Here is a 19,058-nt window from a genome sequence, read left to right as displayed (position 1 = left end):
TGAAAGAGCGTGCGACAAGAGCCCGGAAGCTGTTGGACAGGGCTGCATGTACACTTGCCGTGAGGCGAGTGAGATGAATTAGAAGATCCCCTTCAGCTACAAGTTACTCGGGCATTTTGTTTTTCAGTCGATTGCCTGATCCCAACAGCCGGTATACGTTTCATTCGGGGTATTCGATTGTTTTCGTAAACAGAAGTTTGGTATCCTTGAGACGATGAATTTTGTGCAATTTTTCAACAGGTTCTTGGAACATACCTGTTCGCAAACCGTATTCGTGCAAAAGATTCAAAGACTAGAAATGTGGTATAAGCTGGTTCACGAACTTTGAATAAATGACATACCTACCTGGAACTCGAAATCTTTTCGAAGACGGTCTACGAAAGCGTTTCGTGTAGCGTCAACTAGAATTAGGCAATTAATGAAAATGACGCTCGATTCAACGATGAAATTTCGGAAAAACCTTAGCTCTGGATGAATCCCCGGATTTTTCCGGGTATCTCGCTCCGTCACCGATCATTGGCTTTCAACACTCGTTGGTTCGTCATATGCAGCATCAGCTGGCCAACCTGGTCCAAGTTTCCAACGACGTCTCGTCGATTCTAGAGTTTCAAAGACATCCCGCGTGGAGATTATTGCTCCATGGTTGTTAATTAAAACCTCTTATAAATTGGTCCAGTCGTAGCTGTTCAGGGCTTTTCGCCCTTGTGATTCGTGGCCGTAGGTGGGTGCTATTATAATACGCGGGAGAGTTGTAGGGCGTGACAGATGTTCCGTCGTAAAAGTTAGCGATGCCCACTAATCAGCGATATCCCGTGCAGACGCGTTACCGATCCCCACCCACGAACGACCCCGGCGCACTCTTTTCCAGGCTTCGGGGTATTCGGGGGCGAAGGAACGAGTCCTAGAATAGACGACGAGGAGTCCTCCGGTAATTTGACAGAAAACCCTGGTCCCGCGGAGGGTGCGCCCTCTTATTAGCGGACCCGCTGTCGCCTAGGTGGGCCTCAGGTATACCTGCTGGTCCCGGAACCGGCGCTCCTCGAGTGGGTCCCAATTTCTAGATCCAATTAGTTCGGCAAACAAGCCGCCTGTCCGTGGCATCGCGGTTTTTCATTCGTCCTTCACACGAGCCGGTCGTGTTGATATCTGTCTAATTCTTGGTATTTGACAACCGGCCGGCAAGAAGTGATAATTTATAACCGTTCCACGGACGGTCCACCCGTTGAACATGGACTATGAAACTCGATTAAGTCGGTCGTCTAAGAAAACGTTTGAGTGGGTACACTCTGGCAGCGAGGCAAAAAACTGGTGTCCAAACGGGCGATCCGATGGAGAAGAGGCTACGGAACGAATCGACGGTAGTGGAGAAAAAAGAGAGAAGAATCTACGAGTCATAAACGGCTCATTAATTTCGCGTTAATCCCTACAGACCGGTTTAGCCTCGAGTCAAATTTGTATAAAAGTGATCGTTTCTTCCTCGCGTTTTATCCCGTCCTGTGCGGCACTTTTCATCTGTTTCATTTGTTCTTATGTCTCGAATGCGTTTCTTGTCGCTAATTCTGTAAGCGTAGTATACGTACCTAAGGTACAATCTATAAGTTACAGACATCTGCTTAGAGCACTCAGAACTTCGTTCTTTGGCAGTTGATGCAATTCGTGGTGCATTGTTTTTCTTTTTTTTTTTCTTGCAAACTGGTTTTCCATTAGCTCTAGGTTTCCAGCGTAGCTGCGGTTCAGTGGGAATAAAAGGGAGGAACAAGCACTTTCGTAAACGGATGGCCCTGTTCTGTAGCACTTGATCGTGATCATTTTCTATACGATCTAGTGATCCGACGATGATCCATGAACCAATGGAAATACTTGCAGGCTTTTCTTCCAATCTGCTCTATGCAGTGCATTTCAGTACCTCCAATACGTCACACTTGCTTTCGCGTCGTTGTAACCCTGTTACTTTCCAATCGTTAATCAGGTCATCAATTATCATACAGTCGTGGATTCTTATACGAATGAGATAAAAATGTACGAAGGAACATATCATTTCTACTTCCATATTCGGAACTCTGATACAAATTTCCTATCCTCTTTTCCCTATGAGACATCTTCAGACCTATGTGAATCATCGAAAAAGTCAGCGGGGTCATGTTTCTCTACCAATCTTCTACTGACTACTATATACAGACAGTAACGGCGCGTCGAATCTTCAGGACGTTCAATGGAGTCCGAGTCTCCCGGTGCAGATCGGAGGAAAAGGTACGTGGTCCACGGTTGAGGGCGCAGAACAGTGGCTCTCGTTGATCTTACGATCCCTTGGTTATTTCAAGTGGTATAAGAGAGAGAGAGAGAGAGAGAGAGAGAGAGAGAGAGAGAGAGAGAGAGAATTCGGTCCATTGATTGAGGAAGTGAACTGTTCTTAGCTTCTGGGAAATGCTTCATTCACTCATGACTGGCTAGCCTGGTCTTTAAGCCTGGAATTGCGGCAGCTTGCAATACACTGTATAACACTGGTCTCGAACACACGTTTCAATTGTATCAAATTTATACACGTTCCAATTGCGATACACGTCAACAGCTGAATGGTCTTCCATGGCTATTTCTACCACAGAGATACCATTGAAATAAGGTCGAGAACGACGACGACAACAACAACAACACTTTGATCACTAGCCACAAACCGCACGGAGATTTCTTTGCCGGGTTTTAATAATTATTGTGCATCGTCAGGGAGTTTTTGGGAATTTCGCAACTACATTTGCATGATGGACTATTTACCTCTTGGAATATTTTTGGACACGGTTATTTCCTTCGGGGTTTCGATATTTTTTCCGTGTTTTTCACGCTAATTTACCAACGTCATCGTCACCTAAGGATGCCAGTGGTGCAGAAGTTGATTTGTTTCCTTGTACTAATTATAGATGTGTGCGGGTATGATAATCGCCGGAGAAAAACGCAACAAGGAAAGAAAGGTAAAGTTTATTTTGAGAGTAAAAATTTGCAAGTATAAGTTTGAGCATACGTTGATTTATAGAAAACTCGTTTTACCTGCTGTGTTACTCTTTGGAAAAATTTTTGCTACAACAGGAATTTCTTCTTCGTCTATGTCTATTTTAATATACTCTTCCAGCTCTTCTAAAAAATGATTTTTTCATTAAGCATAACGGTTTTTATCAGAAATGAATAACATTTATAAGGTAATTTCCTTCTCACTCACTAGGAGTTCCCATTAACACAGTCAAGTTCCACACCCCGAACGATGTAATCGAGAATCCAAAAGCAGGTATAAAAAGATTGCTTGAAATTTGACCTAACCAATTCTGAAAATCTAAAAATTACTCTAATCATATCAATCGACAATTGCCCGACATTCCCTGTCGATAATATCATCACTTAACGCTCGGCAAACGGAGGAAAAAAAGGAGGAAAAAATATTCAATTAAGACTGGAAGCGAACCAAGCTGAACAGACGCTGGGTAACCACCACGATTGAAAGTAATCGATTTATTGATTAGCACAGGAGCAATCGGAAAGTTTGCTCCAGTCACCTGTCTCGATAGGCGATTGGAAGAGTCATATCAAGAGGTATAATCAGACACGAATAACGACAAGTGTGAAGGCTGCAGCACAGCTGGATACAGGGATTTAGGATAATGAAGATCTCGTGAGTGAGAAGATCATCCGCGCAACAGTGAGAGTAGGTATAACAGGTTTTTTCACGACAAAGATGTCGAGAGGAATTACCGGGAAGTGTGACGCCATCAGAATGCCAGGCATTCCCGGTACGATCCATATATTTGTCAATAGGGCAACGCAAACAAGACGAAACGAAGATAAAACGAGCAAAAAAGGAGCAGCAGCCGCATTTATAACCGTTATGGCCTACGCCCAAATTCGATACTATTAACGATTGTTAAGCAGAGGCGACTGCTTGTCTGTACAAGTATTGTTACGTGATAAGTAAACTGGATAGTCAGGTTTTTGGAATAACCGAATTCGCCTCTCGATGCGCCGATCACACCTCGCGTGGGCGATGTTCTGAAATTGATGTATCTTGCCTCCTGCTCGGAATATTTCGGAGCCCGTGGGTCAAGAGCACTGTTAACATACGTACATCAATTTTAATATATTACAAACGAGTGATCGCGGAAAAAGTTATATTAATATGTATGTATATAGGGAAAGTTACATCACGATTGAAGTTTACAGGCTATATTGACACCGTGCCGATGCAGTATGACCAACATCACAAGTTTCGGCCGGAACAATTGCTCCTCGAGGTGTAAAATTAATTGGGCACCGTCGGCAGCTGACTCACGTTGAATCGCAGCATAATTCCTTAGTGTGATTAACCGTCTTAATCGCCGTACGGTAAAGTCAACTCTACATCGTATACTGGTAGTAAACGTAAGCCTGAAACCGCTAGTTTCGAGAAAGTCCGCCAGGCGCGCCGAAGAGTTTCGCTCTCTCGCGAGACAAGGATAATCGCCTAAGTCGGTAATTACAAATATCATTGATCTCTTTTGTCGTTATCGATATCGTCGCAGAGTTCAATTTCTCGGGGATCTGGCCACGTGACAATTCGCAACGTCGCAATGGCTGCGATGATACGCGTTAATTCGTAACTGCAGACCCATAAGGTCGATCCTACGCGCATGCTACGTGAGATGAATGAAAAATGAGATGAGTCAGTAATAAAACCGGCCTGCGAACGCGTGTGGGGCCGTCTAGCGACCGTTACTGAGAAAACGTCACGGTTTGTTCTTCTTCGGTTTTGTGTTTGTACGCTGCCTGAAAGCGTGTACACGAATTACATATCGCATAAGTGTAACGTAATGCACACGGTGATCCGCATTTACGGGGAAATTGTAAAGCGCGGCTCGAGGCGAGGCGAGGAAATTCGGTAAACTTTCAAATTAGTGTAGAAATTCAAGCAGATGTAATGGGAAATTGCCTTTCACAATTTGTCAATTAGCCTTTATTGTATGTGCATACGCACCGTGTGTATATCCCCATATAATATGACATAATTTATACAATCTTTCAATTCCGAACCTCGGGTTTAATGTTAATTAACGATGGTTTGCATAGACCGCATAATTATAAATATTTATTTTCCATTTCTGCGGTGACGCGCGTTTGCTCTTGTGAGTAGGTATGCAAATTGTCGAGAATTTTATTTAACGCGTATCGTACCGGACGTACGTAAGTAGATTGAGCTAAAGAAGCCGCGGGACGTTAAGCCTCAACCTATTAACGTCGGTATAGACTTACACACTTTAATGCTTGCCCATATACGCGTGCGCCGCTGAGTATCTACTTTGAGGTCTGAGACCCTCCTTATCGTTTTGTTAAATTTTCAATTTTTCGAAAAAAAAATATTCAAACTTCTTTTCATTCTTCATTTCTTCATTCGGAGGCAACTCTGTATGCAATTATGCCGTAGACAAGTATCGCTACAGATTTATATTCACGCGCTTGAGTAAACGGTAGGGAAAAAAAAAAATAATATGACTTCAAATTCAAAACTAAGATGAGAACATGCGAGAATTTATCTGCAAGCTGATTACGCGGTTATAATCACAAATTAAGAGTATACTACTAAGTAACTACTGTGCGAAAGCGTGATAATTAAATTTTATTGCAATCGCGTTTGCAGCATAGAGACGTCATTGAAACCCGGGTGATAACTGAAAAGACGGATGAAAAGACAAAACAAATAAATGAGGAAATAAAAAGAGAGAAATGAGAGAACTGCCGAATCATCGGAATTGAAACGAGGAGGGCAGTCCGGCACGAGATTTTTCGTTTGCGTCGAGAAAAAGGAAAGGTAAGGGGGGAAAAAAAGTATCTTACGCGCCGGTACAACCTATACCACACACCAAGAGTGAATCAATCTTTCGTCGATTAACAAAGTCCTGTAATCATTTTTTTCTTTCTTCTTCTGCTTGGTATTTTTTCGAAATTTTTCTTTTCTTTTCTTCGCTTTTTTTTTACAATCTATTTAATTTTTTACCCTCCGGTCACAGATCTCGTACACTTTTTGTTCCGGTCCAGTGTTTCGGTAGGTTACAGTCATTCTTAGGATCTGCCTTGTTGCATCGCGCTGCTGCGGCAGCAGGTCGACCACTTTCTCGCAAGTTTTCATCACATCTTGCACGATTTCTTAAACCGGAGTAAATCAATACAACGTTCAATTATCTATCCCAATATCGTTGTCCATTCGGACGAAGAATTGCTCTGCGATACAGCCGCTCCGCTTTATATTTACGGAGCTGACTCTTGCCGCATCTGATTTTCATCGCGTACATTTATCCATCGCAAAAATATTCACATTCCTCGTCGATACACGATGCTTTTTACTTCGCACAGACGTCGAGCCGTGGGTGTATACCTATAATACATAAGCGGAAACTCGTCTTAATTTCTCGCTTCGATATCTCACGGCTCGCAACGTGGAACGTTCAAGACAGAAGCAAAGTGAAGCTGCTTCTCCCGCTGCCTTTAACTTCGTGGTTTATTTACTTTTATTAGCTTATTTTTCCCGAACACGTATTCGCCGACGCGTGACCGACCATTGGGACTCAGATTCCGCTGCAGCGGTCTCATCTCTCTCTCTATCTCTCTCTCCCCCCCCCCCTCTCCTTTCCTCTCCGATCCGAGATGATCCTCATATTACATTGTCTTCGCCTTTTCCAAAGCGCGGTAAATAAATCTGACGAGTATTTTACCCACCATTCCGGAATGGATACCCAATCTTAGGATTGGAGAGAACGTTTCAAAAATGTGTTTCGTGATGTAAATATATTGTATATATATATATATACATGTATAAATATATACAGAATCACGAAAGAACTGATCGCGAGATTTTAATTATCTTCACGCCACGGTGGTTCTTGATGAATAAAAATTTTCGAATCGGTTGTACGAAACGATATATATATATATATATATAGTCGGTCAAAGGTATTGTACCACTACGAACCAGTGAATCGCGGGTGTAATTGAGGTAAAAGTTATTACATCCTTTTTAAGGATCCAAAAGTAATTGAACAGAGTAATGAGGTAAACGGACTAGAGTGAGAGGCTGCAGCACAATTATTTCACGTTACGTTTCAAGTATAATTTTACGACGATTCCCAGACTCATTTCACCGACCTCGGTTAATTTCATTTGCAGATTTTACTCGCCCAGCCGACGTTACCTAAGACTCAGAATTAATCTCGGACTTGCGATTTTCATCCCCGTATAATCCAAGTCATTGACTTTGGTCAAATATCCGCAAACGCGGGCTTAAAGATTGAATAAAAACCGCGGATCGCTGGACCGCAAGAAGTTCGTGAAGGAGAATAATAATGAAAAAAAAAAGAAAAAAAAAAAAAAAAGAAACAAGATTGATAAAGAGGCGAATGGAGGAGGGGCGAATTTAATTCGTGCGTATATCGTATGCAACGCAAGAAGAGCAGGAAGCCGCTCGTAGCGATTGCTCGATAGGCAACCTGTTGTCTTCTCGTTCCTTACTCACGCGCCCCGAGGCATCCCGATGTAACCTGGGCGAAGGTGTTGGCGCATAGACGCCGAGTCGGCGATAAACCCAGACACTCGCGTCCAGGTGGGATCCCCCCTCATTCCATCTTCATCCTCATCCTCATCCTCATCCTCATCCCCATCTCCTCTCCAACCCCGACTATTACGACCAGGTGCGCCAGATCGAACGCGTATCGTGTTCGACATATCGAGCTTGGAATTTGCCGATAAAAAATTATATTGAAAAATTGATCACACGGCAGATTATTCTCAACTTAAAGGAATTACCTGCAGCGCGAGTCGATGATGTAGGTTCTGTATCTCAGGCACGGTATATTACCCGATTATAATATATATATTCGAGTATCGTCTATATACGATGCATTATAAGCATTCGGGTAACGTGACTTATACATGCGCAACGGGTACTCATTTATTTTTCGTTTGTACAACGATTCCACGAGATCTTTTTCTTTTTTTTTTTAATTCCTTACTTTCCTCGTCGCAAAAAATCGCACATAGATACGCGATTCGCGGTACTTTTCGTATTTCGGTAAGGATGGCAAAAAAAAAAAAAAAAGTAAATAAAAATATTTAACCAACGAAGAAACGGATGTAAAAAAATTGTACCGAGGGCTAAAATGATCGCTGCCGGTTACGATCAGGGACCGGAAGTGACTGAATGCTTCGACGGTAGTAATTCTTTTGCGAATCGCATTCCCATACGATCGTAACGTGTATATATATGTATATATATATATATATATATTATATACTGTATGACGAGAAAAGAAATTACACCTTGAATCTGGCTGACGATTATTTATTTTCTGTGGTTCCTTGAAGCGAGAGAGAGAGAGAGAGAGAGAGAGAAAGAGTGAAAAAAATAGCACGTACTACGGCAGACGGATTTGAAGGATGATGGCTTTATATCTCGGCTCGATCGCTTGTTATCATGTAACGAAAATTAAATTAGGCAGAGAAAAATAGAGGTAAGGCATAAGAAACGGCGGGTAACGATCCTCGCGCAATCGTCTGGAACCTATACCGTGGGAAAAACTAAAAACTAAATCAAACTCGCCTCAAGTCGACACGACTCGAATCAATTCCTCGAGTCTTAATTCTCGGACGATGATTGCAGGACTTGGATAGAAACGGAAGAAAGAGGAGAGCTGTCAGGCAGAAAACAGAGGACGGAGGAAAAGCCTCCGTCAGGGACGATGATCTCGGTTTTTGTCACTCCCTGTTCCGTCATCAAGTTCTGCCGAGCAGTCGTTATTACTATTATTATACAACGATGATAAAAATTCGATGCCCTCCTCAATTCGATACCCTTAATTTCCCGAAATCGATTCTTAAATCTATCGCTCAACGCAACGCGTAACTAACTACTTAATTATTGTAGAGCTTACATATATATATATAAGGTGTACCACTTTTAATAAGATTTATATTTACACGGAAATCATACTTTTACATGTGTGTTATTTTCTGAGGTTTCCTGACTCCGCGTACGTTGATTTTAAAATATAGACATAAAGTGTCGAGGAAAGAGAAATATACATGTATAAAAAATTGAATGATAATATCGTGTTTATGAGAAATAAAGAAGAAAAGAAGGAAAAAAAAGACGTCGACGAAGAAAAGTGAAGAAAATAATAACAATTCGAAATTATTACGCAAGTTTACGGAAAGTGTTTATCGCGGTGTGTCTTAGCGGTTACACGCAAGTTTCCTTAAGTCCGTTTTCAAGAATATACCCGAGTGGTTGAATCCGAAGGATGTAGACCTCGACAGAAGATAAGAACGAGGCGATAAACCTGTCTTAGTGCAGATTTCAAAACTTTCCTTTCAAAATCCATATACATATAATATATCCCTCTGGATTCTTTTATACATATGCACGTGGATAAAATGTATAGAGTTGCGCCATTTTAAAGATTCACAAAAAAATCAACTCGCATTTCAGTAGCGATGCATTTTTTATTTTCTTTTTTTTTTTTTTTTTGATTCACGTGAGAGTTGGAAAATTTCGCTTGTTCACAAAACGATAACCATACAAATATACGTATACGTGCATACGTAGAACGCGTCTCGACGTGAGAAAAAAATTGACGACAAGTTTGAAACGCACTGTTCTGATAAAAATAACCCTGGGAATTACGTTAATATAATTTCAGCCCTATTCCACTCAAGCTTATACCGTTCTTGTACATATCGCGTATATAATATATTCTAAATGAAAGACAAAAGTGGGTACAGAACTCAACGGTATAAGGCTAATGGATTTATGCGTTTAATTAACTTTCGCGGTTACAACGTTTGTCATTTTATCTGGCGTATAGAGCTATTGTTTCATGCAAGTTAGGGTAAAACTTTTCAGCTTGTTAACTTCCGCTCGCACGGAACTCAATGCGAACGCGTTTTCTGCAAGAAGAAATGCGGTATATACGATCGCGGCTCTGCCTCGCCGTAATCGCGTAAATTCTGCCCACTCCACCCGCAGGTTTTCAATTGTCAGGGAAATCCGTAGGATAATATTGAAAGAAAAAAACTGGAAATAAAAACGAAATCAGGCTGCGCGGGTGGACAGAAACGGTTATCGGATTTCAAACATCGAAGCCGTGAGCTTATCGCTGGACAGTATCGAGTTCAAAGCCCCTGCCTTCCGGGCGCCGGTTTCTTAGGGGGCGTTTGTGAGGTAATTAGGGAAGTGTCACATACACTCCTATCGCTTAGCCCTTACAACTCCGGTTTACCTTACAAAGGCGATGTATTCATTGGGCCGCCGGTTTCCCGAACTTATCGCGTTATATTTTCCGCAACCTTATTTTTATTTTCTTTCCTTCGGCCTCTGTTGCGCTTAACCGATAGGATAATTAGCCTCGAGCACGATTCCAGCAACGAAAGGTATAAATTTTATCTCCATACTTGCGCTGATTGCATCTATAGGTTATATTATACAGTTGCAAAAGTACACACTGCAGGCCTTTGTTTCAAGCGAGAGTTAACAACGAGGGAGGAAAGTAAGAAAACATCCTGCAGGGGGAGAGAATAATTTGAATTATTTTTGTAAAAATGCAGTTAAATCAGCAAAGTGCATTCCTGCAGTGCAGCAGGAGCGAGTGCAGCGAGACAACAGCGGCTGGGAGAATTGAGATATACCGTATATAAATACATACATACAATATTTATGTGTATGTGTTTACACAGAGGTGTATTTATTATATACATGTATATATATATATATATATATATATACATGTATACATGTACATGTATATATACGGTATATACCGACTGCAAGAAGCAAGGAGGAGTAATACCGACTGCAGCGGTAAAGTAGGCTGTGGCACGTGGGAATCGCGAAATTTTCCTCCCCCTTGGCCCCTTCGCCCCTTCCGCACACGAGGCTTTTTAGCGCGGTAAGTAGCCGCATCTCGGTAAATAGGTAAACCGCTTCGCCGCAGTACAACTTTGCTCGAGGGCATATATGCACGTTCCATTAGGCCTCTGTATGCGTGTATGATATATATATATATATATATATATGTACAGAATGCGCATGTACGGAAGTGTAGCAATAATCGTTCGCACAATGCAGCGAAGCTTTGAGCGCTTTTTATCCTGTATAACTAAATGAATAAATACTTTGACCGGCGGCAAGCTGCTGTTCGTCACGACGAATACCGCGAGAATATGCGTATATTTATCAGATATCTTGCGATACGTCGTATTATACAGGCACACGTATGTCTCACACCCGTTATAATATTTTGATTCTTTGTCAAGAATAAATTGTTTCTTTCCGGTATCGCGTCAAGTATGTCGACGCTTTTTTCATACACGCACGGTCCTTTATATACTATAATCAAATAATAACAGACAAATAATTAGCAATAAATTAAAATTGCGACTATAATTTGAGATTTAAACTATCCTATCTCTCAAGTTGGATCGAACTGCACATGGTGTGCGTATTTTATTATAATCGGTTAAGTGGTTTAGGAGTCCATTGAGGACAAACATCGTGACACGAGATTTATATATATTAAGATTAAGATGTTCGTCACTCGAGGCTAACGCTTCGCGATATCTGACGTTCAAAGTTATATCTTACGTCCATTATATGTTTTTTAGACTCGTATTATATTCAAAACCTGTACAGGAAACGTCGCGTAACATAACAAATTAAACCAGAATTTAATTAAATCCTTACAATTCCGGGACAAATATATACCTGAGCGATATTTTTTCAACTCCCTGTTCTAATTTTTCTTAATAAAATTTTTCCGCACGAGTTGCTCGGAATTTTATTCGGGAAAGTATGAATCGGGAAAAAAAAAAGACGCCGCTGATAAATGTATAAAAAAGTGGCAAAGGTGGCGGCGAAGTTATAACGGATCGGGGAACGATTTTACCGTCACGGACTGCCGACGCAGTCAAGATCGAGATCGAGATCGAGATCGAGAGACTCGCGGAGTGCGGAGCTTCCTCGAATAGTTAAACGGTCCGAGGGAGGGAAGGACGATGATCACCGTCAAGTTTGCCAGTGAAATAACGTCCGTGGACCGAATCGACGAGGCATGTTCAGTCCGCGTCGTCGAGTCGTTCCTCGGCTTCTTCGTTCCTTCTCATTCGCTCGTCGGTCCGCGACGCTAGCGAAGAAAAGGATCCGAAGCAAAGTATAGGTTTGTTACTTACACAGCCAGAAGGAGTCGGCATATACAATCAGTGTGATTGTTTCACACCCCATCATCAGCGTCCTTACCCCCTCCAGTTCCGCATCCGTCGGCCGGCTCGCTCTCTCTCTCTCTCTCTCTCTCTCTCTCTCTCTCTCTCTCTCTCGTCCCTTCTCTTCTCTTCTCTTCTCCGGCAGGTCTCATTACCCTGATCACGACCCAAGATGAACGACTCCTCGGGAGACCAGAGACGATTCAAGTTATATTATAAGAGACACAAATAACACTCACTTCCTTTTTTCCCTCCTTGCCGCCCTCTTCTTCCTTTTCCCAGTTTCCAGTTTCCTATTACTCCTCCATTCTTATCTCGCACACTCTTTGATAAAGTCTCTGCGCGGCCGCTGCTCGGTGAAATTTCGTCGCGAAAAAATTTTACGCAAAGTTGTAAATAAAGCCGGACGTGCGTCGCGACATGTGCAGCATTCCGCTATTTTTACATGGCCGCAGGTCAGTTGCGGAACTTTCTACACGGCCGTTATTTTCCTCGGACTAGTTCAACTGTCAGCTAGGAGATCGTCATTAGCTAGCTCGTAGACCGAGAACCCTGTACGTGCTGGGCACGTACGCGCATGATGCATCAATGTGCCGCAGAGCACCTACGAATTACCGAGTGAACAGTTAGGATGCACTCGGCTGCATGGGGGGCCGAAGTCAGGGGACAAATCGAGATTGCAACCTTGCGATTCTGCATATAAGGCAAAGACGCAGCGATCTTACGTGGATGCAAAATTAGCAACGACACGAGGAGCCGTGCAGCCGCCGAGGAGAAGAAGAAGAAGAAGAAGAAGAAGAAGAAGAAGAAGAAGAGAGATGATTATTCTGAAGACAATGCGGCGCGTTGTCGGCGAGGCGAGAGGGGGAATCGAAAAATAGAAGGAAAAGATGGACTGGGAAAAAAAGCCAGCGGCAGAGAAGAATCGGTGTAAAAAGTGGCTGGATCCTCCGATCGGTAGATCGGAGCTGCAGGTTTACCCGTTCTCCGTGAGAGTAAATATCTTCCGATCGATCGACGCTGCTGCATCCTCGAGGGGCAAAAAGAGGGTATAATCGAGGATCTTGCAATGTCTCCCGTGATCGCATATGTGGATAATTGACCCGGCAGGAAATTAAATTTGCCGAGTGTTCGTACGAACGGGCGAACCTTGCCGCGGCGTCGCGACGAGTCGAGGTGTTGCTCTGCCAGCCGAGGCTATACGGAGCTGGCAAGGTGAAGACGGAGGTTAAGGGTGACGGGATTGAGCTTGGGGAACGGGGGTAGTAGCTACACAAAACCGCAGCGTATAGCTTCAAAGAGGTCTTGCCAGCGGGACTACCTGCCGTCTACTTAACCGACTTTGATCAGACTCAAACCGCTGCTTGGTACACATAAACCTTATACACGGCTAAACGGGTAGCAAGGCGCACCTTGTACGTGATGCGCGTATACCTACGCCTGTTTCATTCTCGACTTGCGGGGACTCGCGACGATCCGACAGCGTCTGGATTTCGGTGCCATTTTTGCTTCTTTCGGGAACCTGCGTGATTTTGGTTTTAAACATCTCCGAAGGGTGGACGAGGATCGAAGAGTGAAATGAGCGCTTGAGGAAAAAGACGCGAAAATTTACTACGTTGCAAAGATTTTAAATTTAGAAAGGTTGAAGTGTATACGGTTAAAATGTAGAATCGTATGAATTCCAATTGCTCTGAATTATTGCATTCGTTCAGCTGATGGTTTTGTATCTTGAATTTCTATACTTGGAACTTTATACTTTTGAAATCTTATGGAGTAGATTTGGGAGTGTTTAAAAAGTGTATACTGTGAACTTTCTACATTCTTATTTTTCCAAATATTTATACACCTCCGCCACCCAGGGTTTCAAAGTTTTTCATCGATCGGGCGATCAGAATTGATCAGAAAATTGCCAAATTCAAAAGAAATTGTTACTCGAATCGCTACAAAAATTCATCGTTCAATTACATTTTTTCGTCAAGGCCGTAACAATATTGTCCTCTCGTAACAAGTTTATTTTCCTGGGTTAATATCGTTCGGGAATAAATTATGTTTCTGGATCCGCTAACCTGCGATACACACACACCCGTAAAGTGGGCCCGAATTCGGAACGAAAGAATCTTCTAACGCTGTACAAGCCCGATTTCAACGGAATCGCGGCGTTGATGTCTGGGCGGCGGAAGAATCCTCTCCGTATCTCTCTATCTACCGAGTAGCGCTCTCGGCCGAGCTGTGAGCGTTTATATTATTTATACAGTTGATTAGGGTCCGGCGGAGGTACCTGCAAAGGTAGTTTCGGCCTCACAGCTCCGCGCAGGGTTGAGGTAATGGTAAATGGGCCCGCGTACGTGCCCCACGCCTCCGAGGCTCCCCGGGCCCGCGTTCGGGCCTTATTGGGCCTTCGGGCCTTTGTGGACCCGCGAGGTGCGGATCGGTTTCTAACGCAACACGTGGCTTCGTTTCTCGTTAGAGAATCATTTGACCGATTGGTTCGATTCCGATTTCGATCGCGATCGCGATTACGCCTCGGTAATTCTCGACGCACGAACAAAAAAGCTGTCGGACGCACACCTTTGTTCTCAGTTATATCAAATCGCCTCGGCTTGCACGGACGGATTTCTGCAGCTCGGCCGCCGTAACGTTGCACCACGATCGGCGGTGATTCATTACACGATTTCACCAGGATGCTCCGTGACCGGATTAATTATATATCGTACGATCAGCGGGCAGAGCTCGATTTTTATCCCGCAGCTGATAATTCTGTCGCACAGGTAAAACGTCGACTTGCACTTTGGGAGGGACAAAAAAATTCCAGCGGTTTCAATCGAACCGTGCGTCATTCCGCAATCGGTTCCAGGACTGCTGGGGAATGTTACGCTAATTATCGATCCTACGGCGTCACGGTGCACGTTATAATACGAAAGACTGCGTCGCGTGTCAGACGCTGTTGTTTCTACGGTTCTCCGTGACTCCCGCGCTTTCTCAACAGCTGTTCACCGTTCCCGGATATCGGACCGAAGACCGTGCGTCACAACTGGACACTATGAAAATCTTTCGAAAGAAACTCCCGATATTTTTTATATTTTTTCAGACAATTTCATTAATCGAGAATATAGTTAGTAATGATTTCCTTCATGGAGATACAGAGGTTATATTACGTGCGCAATTTCGTATCCGAAAAATAATGATTCGGAGCGAAACGTACGACGGCAAAATTCACGGATCTTGGGTTCAATGACGTTGTTTTTATCCTCGACACTCCTAATTTCACTGTGCTCTGTGTCTCCGTTTATTTATTTATTTATTTATTTATTTATTTATTTTCAAGTAGGCAACTCGGAGGATTAATTTTAAATCGCAAAAACTAATCTCGGACCCCGAGGAAATTGTCGATTATAATACTGCAGTAAGGTAACGCTTGTGAGTTACTAGATCGAGTGTGTAATATATTTAACCAGTGATAAAAATTGCGGTTGGGTATAATAAGCTTTGTTACAGTAAGGTTTACAAGAGAAACGCGCCATTCCCCAAAGTTAAGCGACATAGAAATACGACAGTAATTTTCTTTCCGCCTGTGTAAACCTTAAGACACGAGCTGTCCGTGGCAGGAAACACCCTTGAAACGGCGACGGTTTCCGGTCTCTTAATTATTCTTACGCGATACGGATTAAAATTCTGTGCGATTCTGGAATCGGAAATAAATATGAAACGGCGTGGGGATAAACGTGAGTAAACTTACCACCGTGGGGCGGGCTCTGCTTGTAACACTCCTGCTGTGCCGTCGTCGGCTGTCCGCCCGACGAACCCGCGGATCCCGTCAGCTGCCCGGGAACGACGGACGTCGGGGAGGTCGCACTTACACTCTGGTGATGGTGGTGGTGATGATGGTGATGGTACTTGCTCTTACGGTACTGATGGTCGAGCGAGTCTCTCAAGTGACTGCCGAAGGGTGGGCCCGAATCTATGTACGGCCTCTGGCCCAGTCCGATTGCCCGGAATTGCTGCTGCTGCCCTAAGTCAATTGTGGGGCAAAATATATTTCAATTAGAATACAGGAAAGAGAGAGAGAGAGAGAAGCTTTGTTCGAGAGAAGCTTTATTCGCCCTGGGACGATTCCCCTCAGGCAGTATGTGGAATAGGTGTATAAAATGCAATAAAACCAACAAGATTAAAACTAAAGTTGCGAAAGAATAGCGAAAAGGTGATCAAAATAGATAAAATTAACAATAAATAGAGATAAAAAATGTAAGTAAGAAAATAAAAGAAGCTAGAAGATAAATAAATAAATAGTCGAATACCAGTAAACATAGAAAGAGAATAGATAAAAGTAACAATAAGATCAGTTCGGACAGAGGAAAATGATTGAACCGAATGTGAACAGGAATGAAATAGAACAAAACCAACAACAAAAGTTAAAACTAAAGTTACAAAGAATACAAGATTGATTGATCGGTTTTATTTAGGCTCTGGGGGTTAACCCATAAGACCCCGACACAGTATTGAAATAATAAACACAATTATAATGTATAATATTAAAACTAATTGAGCAGAGAAATTCGTGAGTGCATGCGGCCTTATACAATAATAGGTTCAAGTTTTGATATTAGAGCGGTGCGGGAATATTAACGGTGCATCTGATGCGCGTAGAGGCGGGCCTTGAATACCTGCACCGATGGAGCAGTGCGTATCAGCGATTGGGCATATACGTGGGCAATTCGAAGCGAGTTTCCACATGTAGATCAAGCGAACGAGAGTGCGAGTGTGGCGGGGGTGGTTGGGAGTCAGCTATCAGACGTGCTTTGGCCGATTGCGTTTGAGCGGAGTTTTTCGAGATCGACCATGCTTCGCAGTACCGCGTGTTCCGCATTTCCTTTCCCGCACAGATGAACGGAGCCATTTCTGAGCCCAAGCCCGAGCCGCCTTTTGGAGAACATAGAGAGTAGTTGGTAGATTTCGATTTACGAGTATCTTCGAATCTCCGAGGGAAGGGTGTATGTCCTTGGCCACGAGTGCGGGTTTCATTTGCCGTGCGAGGGTTACCAGTCTGTCACATGCGTGGACGCTCGAAAATTTTACTAAGATTTTCGCTGGGTTTTGTGGACTCGAGACTCCCAGACGAAAAGCGTCAAGTACGCTGGATGGTTCAAGATCGGCCCGAATTGCCGTGAGGACGGATTCCACGAGTTCGCGAGGATGCTCGCAGTCAACGAAGGGCAGCCCCGCAACAGTGAACAAGAGAGAGAGAGAGAGAGAGAGAGAGAGAGAGAGAGAGAGAGAGAGAGAGAGAGAGAGAGAGAGAGAGAGAGAGAGAGAGAGAGAGAGAGAGAGAGAGAGAGAGAGAGAGAGAGAAGGAGTCAAGCGGCAGAAAGATATCTGTGGGCATTGAGAATTTTCTCCAGTGCTGAAGGTGTCACGCTTTTCTGCCAATTCCATTTTCACTACAGCTTGAATTATCCTCATTAAAGTTCGCGAGTAACGAAGTTTTTTTGGAGTAAAAATTTTTAGGGATAGGTTCTCGTAGAGTCAGCTTTATATGCGGATAGTTGGATTTTACATGTATATAAAAATATCGAACTGTAATAAATTTGGAACTTTGGATCGAGTTAATTCAAGATCAGATTTTTAAAGCGTTCAAATTTACACTTATCTTGATTTTCTGTTTCGAAGAGGCTCTGAAAATTTGAGTACTCGGGGAAAAAAATCGATAAATGAGAAGTGGAAGAAAGAAGTTTAATTTCGTGTATATAATTTGTCTGACACCCTCAATAAACAGTCTGCAGCAAATGTCTCTAGAATATTATTTCCATGTAGTCCCTGGACGCAATAGCTTTATATTCATGAAGGCAAGACGAATGTGCATTACTTCTAATTTAAAAGCGTTTATCGAATTTTTGTGGGACTCGATAAGACGGGAAGGGTTTGATTAGAAAGGTCGCGGCTAGTGCAGGAACCCAAGGAAGCTCGTACCGATTATGCCAGTGAAAAAGAAGTCGGAGAACGTTGGGCCCCAAGGGTATTTCAGGTTTGTATGGACCGCTAAACGGGTACAACGAACTGTGTCGAAAATGGGAGGGAAATGGAGTTTTGTAAGGCGGCAGGCCGATCGTGTGCCGATAATTGGCGGACAGCTCCGCGCGTTGTAAAGACGTTAAGGAGTTAAGATTCTGCCTAGATCAATCAACCCGCGAACAGCTGCTGATGCGGCCAAGGTTATTCTCCGCAAATACACGAAGATGTTGAAACGGATCTCGATTCTTCTCCACTTTGGAGAAAAGTGAAATCATCCAGTCGTGGGTGCGGATCAACTGGATAGATTTTGAATCAGCCCGTACGTCAAAAGCATAGTTACACTCATAACTAGGTAGGTATAATATCGGGTCGAAGTGAATGCCTCTGCAGAGACCATAATTATGAAAGACACGAGTCGATGGCACGCACGGCATGCTATTGAGCCGAGATTCCAGCGTGGTCGAGCCTCTTAATCATCCTAATATCCGCCTAATTGTACAAACGATATCCAGAACCCACTCGTATCGGCGAAACCTCGACTTCGGCGCACCGAGGCTGACAAAATATTTTCACGATGATTCCGTAACGCCTTGAAATCTCCCCGATCGTTGGATCCCTGCATGGAATTGCAGACGAATTCCTGCAGGCATCCGTATTTACTTTGACACAATTCCAACGCGTGTAGTAGATTTTTCCAGAAAGTGGGTATTCACGTTTCACTCAAGACGAAGATTGAGAAGAAGAAGAAACGGCTATAGAACACTCGCAATAATCGGGTTGCGCACGAATGCTGGGAT

The 19,058-nt window shown here is 43.3% G+C and overlaps 1 protein-coding gene across 4 annotated transcripts in view; it reads right to left on the bottom strand.

The window, feature by feature from the left end:
• The window catches only part of LOC124303541 (protein lozenge-like), a 41,154-nt gene that overhangs the window by 8,960 nt on the left and 13,136 nt on the right, over window positions 1-19,058 (bottom strand). For 3 of the 4 annotated variants that reach the window (XM_046760890.1, XM_046760863.1, XM_046760881.1), the window contains exon 4: window positions 15,992-16,270. In XM_046760890.1, the coding sequence (XP_046616846.1) occupies window positions 15,992-16,270 (279 nt within the window). The remainder of the gene's footprint in view (window positions 1-15,991; window positions 16,271-19,058) is intronic. The other variant, XM_046760873.1, reaches the window with a different exon arrangement.

Source organism: Neodiprion virginianus, chromosome 1 (genome assembly GCF_021901495.1).
Source record: "Neodiprion virginianus isolate iyNeoVirg1 chromosome 1, iyNeoVirg1.1, whole genome shotgun sequence".
In the NCBI taxonomy this organism is placed as follows: Eukaryota; Metazoa; Arthropoda; class Insecta; order Hymenoptera; family Diprionidae; genus Neodiprion; species Neodiprion virginianus.
The sequence above is the reverse complement of the archived record's forward strand: the minus strand, read 5'-3'. Positions and strand labels throughout refer to the sequence as shown.